Source organism: Salmo trutta, chromosome 16 (genome assembly GCF_901001165.1).
Source record: "Salmo trutta chromosome 16, fSalTru1.1, whole genome shotgun sequence".
Classification (NCBI taxonomy): domain Eukaryota; kingdom Metazoa; phylum Chordata; class Actinopteri; order Salmoniformes; family Salmonidae; genus Salmo; species Salmo trutta.
The window spans coordinates 36,005,038-36,020,483 of record NC_042972.1 but is presented as its reverse complement, the minus strand read 5'-3'; the positions used below and the strand labels follow the sequence as shown (position 1 = coordinate 36,020,483).

General features: G+C 42.0%; 1 protein-coding gene across 9 annotated transcripts in view; it reads left to right on the top strand.

The window, feature by feature from the left end:
• Positions 1–1,351: 1,351 nt before the first annotated feature.
• The window catches only part of ppfia4 (PTPRF interacting protein alpha 4), a 110,472-nt gene continuing 96,377 nt past the window's right edge, over positions 1,352–15,446 (top strand). For all 9 annotated transcript variants that reach the window (XM_029694186.1, XM_029694183.1, XM_029694185.1 and 6 more), the window contains exon 1: positions 1,352–2,491. In XM_029694186.1, the coding sequence (XP_029550046.1) occupies positions 2,237–2,491 (255 nt within the window). In that variant the 5' untranslated portion in view covers positions 1,352–2,236. The remainder of the gene's footprint in view (positions 2,492–15,446) is intronic.

The following is a 15,446-nucleotide window of genomic DNA, read 5'->3' as shown; positions in this document are numbered from 1 at the left end:
TTATCAAATTTGATTGGACAAGAGTGGTCATTCAGCCAATCAGATTAAACGGTTCCCCTGAATGAAGACAGATATGTTAAAGAAAGGAGGAGATAGGAATCCCATTGGAAATTAATGGAGGAACGTATAACGCCTCACCAGCAGACTGTCGAACAATCATGTAATCGTCACGCAATCCCTTATCAAAATCAGGGTATAATGCCGCGTTCACAACAACTGGGAACTCGGAAATCTCTGACCTAAGTGCGTTCAAACAACTGTGAACTTGAAAAAAAACTAGCTCTGACTGGGAAAAATAGTTTTGAACGGTCATCCAAATAACAATTCAGCCTCGGGAATTCGGACCTCTTTCTAGAGCTCCGACTTTCCGACTTGAAGATTACTAACGTTATGATTTGACCACGTATTTTTCCAAGGTTCCAGTTGTCTTGAACGCACCAAATGTTGAAAACCCTGCCTATTCCTCGAAAGTACGTAATGTCACGATTTCAAGCTATACTATATTACAGATAACAAGGGAACTATCTCGGAAAATATTTGATAATGTTGTACTTATTGTTTACGAAATGTATGTTCATATTGTGTTTTTGAGCTTGCGCCCCTTGTCCCAGAATCTCCCAGAATGCACCGCGCAGCAAATTGACGACGGGTGGGCAACGTACACAACGGGCGTAAATACAATTCCAATGGAATTTTCCATCTCCTCAATAGTATCTCTGATGAAGGTTGAGTTAAATTCCCAAAATATTTCGTCATCTTAAATCTTATGAAGTAGCATAAGAGAGACAAGCTAGGCTACTATGAAACCATTTTAGCTTACTGACGTCCTACATTTTATGATTTGGTCCTAACATGAATCAAAACATGAATTTATTGGCTTTACAGTGCAGTAGCCTAGCCCACTACAGTCATTGGAAATTGCAAATGCAGCCATAGTCCTACTCGAACCTTTGAATATCCTGGATTTGAGCTCTACCATACAGGCGAAAATGCATCAGAAAATGCATCAGATGAGAAATACATTCATGAATCGTAAATGCAGCATTTATAGATATAACACAAGCCTCCAGGCGTGGTTGTGTTACTGAACAACGCACTAAGATAAGACAAACAGAAGTCAATGTTTGGAAGGGTTATGGGTAGGCTATTGTTTAGGTAGCCTATGTCCAATGGGCTATAGGCTAGGCACCCTAATGCATTTGTTTATGAATAACATCCAGTTTATATCCCACTGCGGTATTTTAATTTCCATTTAATTCCAGTTCCATAATTCATAACGGGTCCCATCAGGCAGCGCTGCGCATGACACAATTTTGGTCTCAGTAGCCAGAGCGCGCATGTACGGCGTGGCATAATAGCGCGTCGACGCGCAAGGTGGTGCTGATGTGAGGAGTTCTTCTGCCGTTTGAGCAAATGTTTTATTTTTTTATGGAGAGAGCGTTCGAAGATTTTCCGTTGTCTAAACACAATACTGAATTTGTCCGCTGGTCAAAAGGGGGGAAATAAACGACGTGCGACCATGTGGATAGCTGTGGTCACATGCGGTGACATCGATGTAAATTATGCGTAAATTGTTTTGTAGAAAGCGGCGAGTTGCACGGTTTCCGTAGCGGTAGTGGTGACAGCTGCGGGAGCCCGTGTGTGAGGGAGAGGGAGGAGTGGTGTGTGTGTCTGCTCTGTGGCGGTGTGGAGATGGCAGCGGGGGGTTGAGAAGGCGGATGCCGCAGACATGCCTAGCTGGCTATCGCCGTTTCTCTGTGAAAGGTTATCGGCAACTGGTGGCTGTTGAACCGAAAGAGCGCCTAATAAACCTCGGAACCTAGATCAGTTGATTGGAACATGTCATCGACAGGGTCAGCGGCGGCATCACAGTGTCTCTGATCTGTCAATCAAATCACACGCACTGGAATTACATGAGTGGCGCGCGGGGTTGGGCGGATGTGCCAGATGAACCATCGCCGGCAGACATGGAAAAAAAGGTCAACAATCGCCTGATTTCAATTTCATGATTCTGGAAGAAAGTTTTTCATTAAGATCATTAGGATATCTACCCCCAGTGCGCGCTGCACATCCCATGCCATTTTCCAATAATCGCGATCATCAACGATAAATAATCTATTCACATCAATCAATCATTGTGTTTATTAGCAGCGAGTAGCCTACAGAGAGCCAAGGATATCGCCCATATCATTACAGCGATACACGCCTATAGGACTGTAAGCACCAAGCAGCGAATATGATGTGCGAGGTGATGCCGACGATCACCGAGGGGGACTCGGGGGGTCCTCCCCGGGGTGGAGGGGCTCAGAACGGCTCGGACCCGGAAGCCAACTTCGAGCAACTGATGGTCAACATGCTGGACGAGAGAGACAAGCTGCTGGAGTCCCTGCGCGAGACCCAGGAGACACTCATCCAATCACAGACCAAGCTGCAGGGTGCGCTGCATGAAAGGGATGTGCTCCAGCGTCAGATCTACGCGGCTCTACCTCAGGTGAGAGAGAACAGCACACACACGTATCCAATTACCTCCGTAACCCAGCAGAGCTTCTGCCAAGAGGTGTGGATCTTTGGGGGTGTCCTCCCCAGACTACTGCTGTTGTGCTAGAGGAGATGATGGTCATGGTCTATAGTTAATTCTCTCTTACCACAGGGTCACTGGTTCAAGCCCCCTTGCTCTTCCCCTCAATCTCAATAATGACCTATCAATGGCAATGAAGGACAGGAGACAAGGAAAGGAGACTGTGGCTGCATCCTGATTCTCCACCCTTCTGCCAAAGTGTGCATTTGCCAACTCCCTGTCATTGGTTTAAAAGCATTGGATTGGTGTAAGAAAGCATTGGATTGGTGTAAGAAAGCATTGGATTGGTGTAAGAAAGCATTGGCTGGAGGGAGTGGAGGGAGTTCCACCATGGAATCCACAGGTTGGTATTTATTGTAATGAATCTTGTCCTGGAGGCAGCTCCAGTGGTCACTAGCTGGCACAGCCACATAAAAAAAGAAAAAAAGTGTAACCTTTATTTAACTAGGCAAGTCAGTTAAGAAATAATTCTTATTTACAATGACGGCCAAACCCAGGCGACGCTGGGCCAATTGTGCATCCTATGGGACTCCCAATCACGGCCAGATGTGATGCAGCCTGGATCATTAAAATAATGAATATCAGATTTTAAACCTTACCCTGATCTTAACCCTAACCTTAACCACACTGCTAACCCTGATACCTAACCCTAACCTCAAATTAAGAACAAAAAGCACATTTTTGTTTTGATACATTTTTGGGATATAGCCAATTTTGACTTTGCTGCTAGCCCATCCAATGGAAATCGCTCAGTTCTGCCTCCAGGGCAAGATTCATGACATCAAACGTCAGTCTGCATGAAATCTATGATGGGTAATGTGTAATTTTGTAAAAACCTCTACTCAAAAACTGGAAATCAAATGATCCGTCACTACAGCCTCGTCGATGTGGATGGGGGCGTGCTCGGCCCTCTGTTTCCTGTAGTCCACGATCAGCTTCTTTGTCTTGCTGACATTGAGGGAGAGGCTGTTGACCTTCTCCCTATAAGCTGTCTCATCGTCGTCGGTGATCAGGCCTACCCTGTCGTGTTGTCAGCAAACTTAATGATGGTGTTGGAGTTATACGTGGCCATGCAGACGTGTGTTAACAGGGAGTACAGGAGGGGACTAAGCATGCACCCCTGAGTGGCCCCCGTGTTGACGGTCAGTGTGGTGGATGTGTTGTAGCCTACCCTCACCACCTGGGGGAGGCCCATCAGGAAGTCCAGGATCTATTTGCAGAGGGAGGTTTTTAATCCAAGGGTCCTTAGCTTAGTGATGAGCTTGGAGGGCACTATGGTGTTGAACGCGGAGCTGTAGTCAATTAATAGCATTCTCACATAGGTATTCCTTTTGTCCAGGTGAGAAAGGGCAGTGTGGAGGGCAATAGAGATTGCATCATCTGTAGATCTGAGGCGGTATACAAATTGGAGTGGGTCCAGGGTGTCTGGGATGATGGTGTTGATGAGAGCCATGACCAGCCTTTCAAAGCATTTCATTGCCACAGATGTGGGTGCTATGGGGCACTAGTAATTTAGACAGGCTACCTTGGCTTTCTTGGGCACAGGGACTATGGTGGCCTGCTTTAAACATGTAGGTATTACCGACTGGGTCAGGGAGAGGTTGAAAATGTCAGTGAAGACACTTAAGGTAATCTGTCTGGCCCAGTGGCCTTGTGAATGTTAATCTGTTTAAAGGTCATACTTACATCGGCTACAGAGAGGGTAATCACTCAATCATCCAGAACAGCTGGTTCTCTCATGCATGGTTCAGTGTTGCTAGCCTCGAAGCGAGCATAGAAGGTATTTAGCTCGTCTGGTAGGCTTGCGCATAGCCGCGGGAAGATGTTTGGGGCTGGTGCGATTTCTTTCACAGAGAGGAAGGGAGGGTGGATTTGCCCGCTCTACAGATGGCTATATTGGTCCGCTAATACAGGAATAGTAAAGGCCCAGTGCATTACTTTTGTGAGAATTTATATATCTTTTGATGTTCAGATTTTTCAGGGGGTGCTGCAGCACCCCTATTTTTCTCAGCTATGTGCCTGCGTTACTGGACAGCTCGCGGCTGGTTTTCCCTTTGTATTCCGTGATATTTTGCAAGACCTGCCACATCTGACGAGCATGAGATCCAGTGTAGTAGGATTCGATCTTGGTCCTGTATTGACACGTTGCCTGTTTGATGGTTTGTCAGAGGGTGTAGCGGGATTTTTTTATAAGCGTCCAGATTAGTGTCCCACTCCTTGAAAGCGGCAGCTCTGGCCTGTTGCCTGTAATCCAAGCTTCTGGTTGGCATATAATATGTATGTTCACTGTGGGGACGACATCATTGATGCCCTTATTAATGAAGCCTGGTGACTGATGTGATAAACTCCTCGATGCCATCGGATAAATCCAGGAATGGGCAGCAGGTAGCCTAGTAGTTAAGAGCATTGGTCCAGTAACCGAAAGGTCGCTGGTTCGAATTCCTGAGCAGACTAGGTGAAAAATCTGTCTGTCCTTGAGTAAGGCATTTAACCCTAATTGCTCCTGTAAGTTGCTCTGTATAAGAGTGTCTGCTAAATGACCACTTAAAAAGAAATTAGGAATATGTACAGTACCAGTGGAAAGTTTGGACACACCTACTCATTCAAGGGTTTTTCTTTATTTTAACTATTTTCTACATTGTAGAATAATAGTGAAGACATCACAACTATGAAATAACACATGAAATCATGTAGTAACCAAAAAAGTATTAAACAAATCAAAATATATTTTCTATTTGAGATTCTTCAAAGTAGCCACCCCTTACCTTGATGACAGCTTTGGCATTCTTTGCTTGTAATTAGTCCCGCACCACAAACTAGACTATGTAGCCAGATACCTGCCAAAATGTTGAACGTACGTATCGTTTGGACTATAAGAAAATCCATACGTAAATTGTTAGCGTCGTAAGAAAAGCCATGCGTTACACATGAATAGATCTGTAAACGTACAAACCCTACGTCTCCCTTCACTCGGTTACACATCTTTTTTATACGTACAAACTTTTGTCAGTAATGTGGCATCTGCAAAGGACATGAACCGAACGTAGCTAGTCGAAGTTAGCTAGTCAATCAAGCAACTCTTGCCCAGACATTAGAGTTCCTTTGCAGCTTCTGGTTTAATTTCCAAAATAAAAGTCTAGAGCTTGTTTTAGAACGCCATTCGATAACAACATTATACCAGTAGATGATGTAAGATTGGCTTGGGCCTTCAGCAAATGACTTGTGTTAGAATGATAAAGACACATAAGAGCCTTGTCTAGAATGACCGCCTGAGCTGCAAAGTAAATATAATTTAGGCTAGACCTATTCCACTATCTAAATATGCCATGCTGTTGTGTGTTATTTAATGGCCATATAATTGCATAATTAATTTTTATAGCCACGTGGGGCTACCGTAACGATCATGTAACGATGAATCCCACTTTTTCCAGTAGTTGGGAGCATGGACTGTAGGCCTTATATTAGGCATTTTGACTGTTTTATTAGTGAATTCCACTCTGTATGTAGGCTTGTTATAGCCATTTGTGTTGCACAACCCCATCACGCAGAGGGTATATGCATATTAATAAATGAGACAAAACAAAATACTGATTAAGTCTTGGCTATAACCTCTCCTGAGCGAAATAGCCAAGGGGTCCCAAATGATCAAGACTATCTATAGCCTATTCTTATTGGCAGATCTGTTTTCCTATCAGCCACTGCACGTGCTTCTCCAACTATTTTGGTGAAAAAAAATATTTAGAGGCTATATTCAGAGGACTTTGAGCTAGGGTCTCTTTTTAAGGTGAGCCCTATAATAAAAACAGTTATAAAACACAAATAAAGTTCTAAAATTAAAAGACACTCTTACCCCAAATGATATCTTAAATTGCAATGCATACAAGTTGAAGGCCTTTTTATTTGTATAGGCCAACATTAAACATTGAATTATTAAAGTGATAGGCTAAAGAATTTTGGAGAATTATGAACATTTTGAATACACACATGGATTTCAATAAAGAAATGGATAAGACTGTTCTATCTCTTTGATTTAGTTCCTATTGCAACTCAGACAAATGACTGAATGGATGACATACTGACTCACTGAACTGAATGAAGGATGAGTTGCAAGCATCATGCATGCTCTGCGCTTTATTTGGCTAGTAGGCAAATAGGCCTACATTAGGGTACAATGACTATATGACTGCCTGCCTCCAGAAGGACATCTTCTGAGGCTGAGGGGTGCTCTTCCAAAGGCGCATGGTGCTGTGGTGCTGCATGGAGATCGCACGCTCTTCAACTGAGCAGCAGTGTCGCGATGGAGGGAATAGCCTATACGGAGATTACCTAAGACCACTGCAACAGAGTTACTGTAAAGTGTTTCAGACTTACAGTACCCTACATTTAACCTCTCCCTTGTTCATGACCCGATTCATATAAATAATGTCAAATTATTTTAAATTCATGTTAACCACTCTTACAGAATATGAGAGATTATGAGTGATGAAATGCATTTCAAAATATTCTATAAAAAAAATATTTTGAGTGGCAAAAACTACAGTGGTCATACATAATTCATAGATTCACCAAACATCTCATTATTATATGATTCACTATTCCTGGTAGATACTACTGGTTATGATTCATTACTCCTGGTAGATACTACTGGTTATGATTCATTATTCCTGGTAGATACTACTGGTTATGATTCATTATTCCTGGTAGATACTACTGGCTATGATTCATTATTCCTGGTAGATACAACTGGTTATAATTCATTATTCCTGGTGTAGATACTACTGGTTATGATTCATTATTCCTGGTATATTTCCTACTGGTTATGATTCATTATTCCTGGTATATTTCCTACTGGTTATGATTCATTATTCCTGGTAGATACAACTGGTTATGATTCATTATTCCTGGTATATTTCCTACTGGTTATGATTCATTATTCCTGGTATATTTCCTACTGGTTATGATTCATTATTCCTGGTATATTTCCTACTGGTTATGATTCATTATTCCTGGTATATTTCCTATTGGTTATGATTCATTATTCCTGGTGTATACTACTGGTTATGATTCATTATTCCTGGTAGATACTACTGGTTATGATTCATTATTCCTGGTAGATGCTACTGGTTATAATTCATTATTCCTGGTATATTTCCTACTGGTTATGATTCATTATTCCTGGTATATTTCCTACTGGTTATGATTCATTATTCCTGGTATATTTCCTACTTGTTATGATTCATTATTCTTGGTGTATACTACTGCTTATGATTCATTATTCCTGATAGATACTACTAGTTATGATTCATTATTCCTGGTAGATACTACTGGTTATGATTCATTATTCCTGGTAGATGCTACTGGTTATGATTCATTATTCCTGGTAGATACTACTGGTTATGATTCATTATTCCTGGTAGATTCTACTGGTTATGATTCATTATTCCTGCTAGGTACTACTGGTTATGATTCATTATTCCTGGTGTATACTACTGGTTATGATTCATTATTCCTGGTAGATACTACTGGTTATGATTTGTTATTCCTGGTGTATACTACTGGTTATGATTCGTTATTCCTGGTAGATACTACTGGTTATGATTCATTACTCCTGGTAGATACTACTGGTTATGATTGCAGACAGAGCCCAGAGAATGGGATGGTGCAATATTGAATTAGTCATATTTTGATAAGGTGGGTGCATGGGGACGTCCACGTCACCCAGAGATATGCCCATGCTGTAAAGATACACCTAGAGGACTGAAACTTCCCTGTTGTAGCCATAATACAGTTAGTGCTATCTAGACTTGCTCTGGCAAACAGATCCATTACATTAGCTACCTAAATGTGAATTAAACTCAACTGAGGAGTAATAGAGAATGGAGACTTTTAACTTGAAAACGTGCAGGATACCTCTTTCCGGTTTACCTGACTTGCTTTTTTTTTTACTGTGTTATGTTTGTTCGGGTAGCACTCCTCACAGGCTGTTTGGTGTAGGGTTTTTTTGTTGGTGAGATGAATCTGCAAAACTCTGAAAGGAATTATTGTACTTCAGAATTGCAACACAAGATTTGTTCAAGCCTAAAATGTTAGTCTGTAATCTTAACATGGTTTTTGTATGTTCACAGATTAAATTTTACGTTTCATGTTTCACGGATGGATTTTCTTACAATCCTAACAATTTACGTATGGATTTTCTTACGATCCTAACGATATGTACGTTCAACCTTTTGGCAGGTATCTGGTTCCATACTAGACTACTGCAACACCATTTCCTATACCATAACCCCTCACATTGTTGCCAGAAAGGAGAGAAGATTATGTGCAGATTTGTGAGGGGAAAAAAACGTGTGCTGTTTTTGGATATTTATTAGCGATTGTCAAGGTTGCACAGAAATTCCAAAATATGTTTTTAGTTCAGATTATTTGTTTGCAATATGTGATCAATAGCCTAAGAGAGTTTCATAAGGTGTTTATTAAATTGTGGGGTTTGAATAGTGTGAGAAGACAAAAACATATTTTGTGAGAATAACATCATAGGTTACAATATCAATTATAGCTCTTAAAGGGGCAGTAGCCTACAGTGGGTGTACACTTTTCAATTACAGCATTATTTAATCTGCAGTTATTCTTCAATTTATTCTGTTACTATTAAAATGTAAATATTATTGGTATCTTCTAATTGCAATTATAATGTATTATCTTTTAAGTAAAAGCAATCAATTTGTTTCCAAAATGTAAGTAGGTATAGCTGTCCGATAACATGTTCTGATGGTATGGCTTGTCCTGCACTTTGTAAAAACCCAGAGTGCATTGAGTGAATGTTTGAAAAAGATCTTGGTTCCTTTCTAAACATAGCAATGTGAATACAAAGAGGACTCAGACCACAAAATAGCTGAAGTGAACTTTCAAAAGAGTTGAGTCCTCATTCAAAGGCAAGGGCAGTATGAATACAAAGAGTACAGAGTTCCTTTTTTTTACCCCAGAGTTCACTTTAAAGAGGACTGAGTTCAGCTCTTTTGAAAGAGGATTATATGTGAAAACACCCTAAAAAGAAGTTGGAGAACAATACAGGTACCACCAAAAAATAATATTGTGATATTGTCAAAGCGATATCATACAATATTTCGTCTAAAATAATATCCCAATAAGTAACTCTACACTAGTGGTAGCCTTTTGACACGCCACCCCTTGTGTGTGTGTGTGTGTGTGTGTGTGGGAGAGAGAGACCTCTAAACCATTGCATCTCTTGCCTAAATATTCAACAGGTAAAACCCAACAGGTGACTTTGGGAGCAGCAGTCAAGTATTGGAAGATCATCATCACCCATAATAATGAAATAACTCAATGTTATCCCTATGCACTACATGGAGGGAGAGAGAGAGAGCTCTGTGTGTGTGTGTGTGCTGTGCCCTTGGTGATGACAGTGCCAGTGCAGCTTCTTGTTAAGGCAACATGGCCAGTGGTGGAATAAGTACCCAATTGTGAAAACTGTTCAGGGGGCTGAATCTTGTCCTGATCCACCCGAGGCTGCAGCTGTGGCAGGCAAGAGGAGGAGATGCCAATTCTGCCCCCAAAGAAGAACTGTAAAACACATGTGAGAAATACATCTGCAAAGTCCATGCACACACACTTGCATACTGCCCTACATGTGCTAATTAGAGTTGACAAATTTATGCTCTTCACATTTTTGTTTTGTGTCTATTATCTTATTTTATTCTTATTTATTGTTGTTGTCTATATACTTTGTCAGTGGGGACAATGGTTAAAAAAAATAGGAGAAGACTAGTATTTTGTAGTTTAATTCCTCATTGTACAGTATATAAGAATATATCACTATGTTGCCAAAAAAGTTCAAGACTGTTATTGTTTCCCTTCAAAACTATTTTTCTGCACATTTCTGCTACTTTCTTAGGCTATAAAAGTGCTATCTTTTGCTAAAAAAGTAATGTTTACACCTATGCAGGACCTTTATCAATAATAATAATAATAATAATAAACCTCTACTTTAGTAAAGAAAACAATTATGACAGGTGTGTTGTAATAAAAACGAGTGGTGTCCACTGATTAAATGCAGTCTTTCTGCATTGTGAAGAGGGAAAACCCAGATATTCACAAAGTTTGTGATGAATGACAGGTTGTTTCTTCATGCAAAATAGATTTGGGGTTTAAAATTCAATTAAGCTGCTTTATTATAGGGGTTTAGTGAAGGCGGGTCATTTTTTACCATTAGGACAAGGAGAGTATACAGAATGTTAAGACTACACAAGGGATTCCTTTCGAACGTAAAAGTGTAAATCATTTCAAATTCCTTATATTAAAGCTGCAATATGCACCTTTTTGGGCAACCTGACAAAACTCACATAGAAATGTGAGTTAAAGATCTGTCATTCTCATTGAAAGCAAGTCTAAGAACTGGTAGATCTGTTCTATGTGCGCTATTTCAATGCTTCCCATTTTTAAGTTTTGTTTTTGGGTCTTTTACTTTCAGTTTTCTACACCAGCTTCAAACAGCTGAAAATACATTATTTTTGGTTATAGAAAATATATTTCACAGCAGTTTAAATGGTAAAATGATTCTCTACTTGCTTGTTTTGCCACATAAACTGAAATTAGGTGAATTATTGGAATTTTAGCAACCAGGAAATGGATAGCCATGGGCACACTCCATAATTTATAAATGAAGCATTTGTGTTAGGGAGTCCGCCAGATCAGAGGCAGTAGGGATGACCAGCAATGAAGAGACAGCCTACAGGGAGGAGGTGAGGGCCCTGGGACTATGGTGCCAGGAAAATAACCTCTCACTCAAAGTAACTAAAACAAAGGAGCTGATCGTGGACTTCAGGAAACAGCAGAGGGAGCACCCACCTATCCACATCGACGGGACCGCAGTGAAGAAGGTGGAAAGCTTCAAGTTCCTCGGCGTACACATCACTGACAAACTGAAATGGTCCGCCCACACAGACAGTGTGGTGAAGAAGGCGCAACAGTGGTATATGGGGCTTTGGTGACAAAACGGATGGCACTGTGATAGACTGCATCCAATTTGCTGAGTAGAGTGTTGGAGGCTATTTTGTAAATGACATCGCCAAAGTCAAGGATCGGTAGGATAGTTAGTTTTACGATGGTATGTTTGGCAGCATGAGTGAAGGATGCTTTGTTGCGAAATAGGAAGCCGATTCTAGATTTAATTTTGGATTGAGATGCTTAATGTGAGTCTGGAAGGAGAGTTTACAGTCTAACCAGACACCAAGGTATTTGTAGTTGTCCACATATTCTAAGTCAGAACCGTACAGAGTAGTGATGCTGGACGGGCAGGCAGGTGCAGGCAGCGATCGATTGAAGAGCATGCATTTAGTTTTACTTGCATTTAAGAGCAGTCGGAGGCCACGGAGGGAGTGTTGTGTGGCATTGAAGCTCATCTGGAGGTTAGTTAACACAGTGTCCAAAGAAGGGCCAGAAGTATACAGAATGGTGTCGTCTGCGTAGAGGTGGATCAAAGAATCACCAGCAGCAATAGCGACGTCATTGATGTATACAGAGAAGAGAGTCGGCAAGAGAATTGAACCCTGTGGCACCCCCATAGAGACTGCCAGAGGTCCGGACAACAGGCCCTCCGATTTGACACACTGAACTCTGTCTGAGAAGTAGTTGGTGAACCAGGCGAGGCAGTCATTTGAGAAACCAAGGCTGTTGAGTCTGCCGATAAGAATGTGGTGATTGACAGAGTTGAAAGCCTTGGCCAGGTTGATGAATACAGCGGTACAGTATTGTCTCTTATCGATGGCGGTTATGATATCGTTTAGGACCTTGAACGTGGCTTAGGTGCACCCATGACCAGCTCGGAAACCAGATTGCATAGAGGAGAAGGTACGGTGGGATTCGAAATGGTTGGTGATCTGTTTGTTAACTTGGCTTTCGAAGACCTTAGAAAGGCAGGGTAGGATAGATATAGGTCTGTAGCAGTTTGGGTCTAGAGTGTCTCCCCCTTTGAAGAGGGGGATGACCGCGGCAGCTTTCCAATCTTTGGGGATCTCAGACGATACGAAAGAGAGTTTGAACAGGCTAGTAATAGGGGTTGCAACAATTTCGGCGGATAATTTTAGAAAGAGAGGGTCCAGATTGTCTAGCCCGGCTGATTTGTAGGGGTCCAGATTTTGCTGCTCTTTCAGAACATCAGCTATCTGGATTTGGGTGAAAGAGAAATGGGGTCTGTAGCAGTTGGGGTCTGCACCAACTGCTACAGGGGGGTCTGCACCTGTGGGGGGTGCAGGGCTGTTGACTGGGGTAGGATAGCCAGGTGGAAAGCAACGGCAGCCGTAGAAAAATGCTTATTGAAATTCTCAATTATCATGTATTTATCGGTGGTGACAGTGTTTCTTAGCCTCAGTGCAGTGGGCAGCTGGGAGGAGGTGCTCTTATTCTCCATGGACTTTACAGTGTCCCAGAACTTTTTGGAGTTTGTGCTACAGGATGCAAATTTCTGTTTGAAAAAGCTAGCCTTTGCTTTCCTAACTGCCTGTGTATATCGGTTCCTAACTTCCCTGAAAAGTTGCATATCGCTGGGGCTATTTGATGCTAATGCAGTACGCCACAGGATGTTTTTGTGCTGGTCAAGGGCAGTCAGGTTTGGAGTGAACCAAGGGCTATATCTCTTCCTGGTTCTACATTTCTGAATGGGGCATGCTTATTTAAGATGGTGAGGAAAGCACTTTTAAAGAATAACCAGGCATCCTCTACTGTCGGAATGAGGTCAATATCCTTCCAGGATACCCGGGCCAGGTCGATTAGAAAGGCCTGCTCGCTGAAGTGTTTTACGGAGCATTTGACAGTGATGAGGGGTGGTCGTTTGACCGCAGACCCATTACGGACGCAGGCAATGAGGCAGTGATCGCTGAGATCCTGGTTGAAGACAGCAGAGGTTTATTTGGAGGGTAGGTTGGTTAGGATGATATCTATGAGGGTGCCCGTGTTTACGGATTTGGGGTTGTACCTGGTAGGTTCATTGATAATTTGTGTGAGATTGAGGGCATCAAGCTTAGATTGTAGGATGGCCGGGGTGTTAAGCATGTCCCAGTTTAGGTCACCTAGCAGCACGAGCTCTGAAGATAGATGGGGGGGCAATCAATTCACATATGGTGTCCAGGGCACAGCTGGGGGCAGAAGGTGGTCTTTTGCAAGTGGCAACAGTGAGAGACTTGTTTCTGGAAAGGTGGATTTTTAAATGTAGAAGCTCAAATTGAGATAAGGTGGGGCTTTACCTAGCAAAGACTTAAAGATGACCTGGAGCCAGTGGGTTTGGCGATGAGTATGAAGCGAGGGCCAGCCAACGAGAGCATACAGGTCGCAGTGGTGGGTGGTATATGGGGCTTTGGTGACAAAACGGATGGCACTGTGATAGACTGCATCCAATTTGCTGAGTAGAGTGTTGGAGGCTATTTTGTAAATGACATCGCCAAAGTCAAGGATCGGGAGGATAGTTAGTAGGATGTGAATACAGTGGAGGTAAACCTATGCATTGAGTGACGATGAGAGAGATATTGTCTCTGGAAACATCATTTAAACCAGGTGAGGTCACCGCATGTGTGGGAGGTGGAACTAAAGGGTTAGCTAAGGCGTATTGAGCAGGGCTAGTGGCTCTACAATTAAATAATGCAATAATTACTAACCAAAACAGCAATGGACAAGGCATATTGACATTAGGGAGAGGCATGCGTAGCAGAGTGATCATTGGGTCCAGTGAGTAGCTGGGCGAGCTGGAGACACAGCGATTCAGACAGCTAGCGGGCCTGGGCTAGCAGGCTAGCAGAAGGGCCTTAGAGGGACGTCGCGACGGAAGAAGTCAGTTGTCACCCGTTCATGTGGTTACGTCGGCAGATCAGTCATGATGGATCAGCAAGGCTCCATGTAGTAGAAGGGTACAGGCCAATTGGCAAAATAGGTATAGTAGCCCTAAAAAATTGTCTGATGGACTTCTTCAGCTAACAGTCCGGTGTGCTCTAGACAGCTAGCGGCCGCGGCTAGCAGATGGGGATTCAGGGGACGTCGTAACGGGGGAGTCAGTTGAAATATAGGCTGGCCACTTTAATACTGGAACACTAGTCACTTTAATAATGTTTACATATTTTCCATTACTCGTCTCATGTGTATATACTGTATTCTATTCTATTCTAATGTATCTTGGTCTATGCCGCTCCGACATTGCTCATCCAAATATTTATATATTCTTAATTCCATTCCTTTACTTTAGATTTGTGTGTAGTGTTGTGAAATTGTTAAATATTACTTTTAGATATTACTGCACTGTTGGAGCTAGAAACACAAACATTTCGCTACACCTTCAATAACATCTGCTAAACACGTGTATGAGTCCAATAAAATTGGATTTGATTTGGATGTTCTGTTGATAAGTGTGTGAATTGGACCATTTTCCTGTACTGCTAAGCTTTTAAAATGTAACGAGTACGTTTGTTTGTCAGGGGAATGGAGTAAAAAGTACATTTATTTTCTTTAGGTATCATTGAAAAGTTGTCAAAAATATAAATAGTAAAGTAAAGTACAGATACCCCCAAAAACTACTTAAGTAGTACTTTAAAGTATTTTTACTTTACACCACCGAACATGGCTGCCTGCTAGTGTACATGGCCTGTGGCTGCCTGCTTCAGTTTGTGTGTGTGTGTGGGAACGCACTGTCGAACTGTTGTCATATCCTGGTAGGTTCAGCTTAATGTTTTATTTCAATTATAACAGACATATTCGTTATCCAGTCAGAAGCCTGGGGCAGAGAGAGGCATTATGGCTGAGGCTCAAGCTCACTAAAGCAGACAGTGAACTCCTCACTGAAAGAGTGGATGGGAGAGACCACACACAC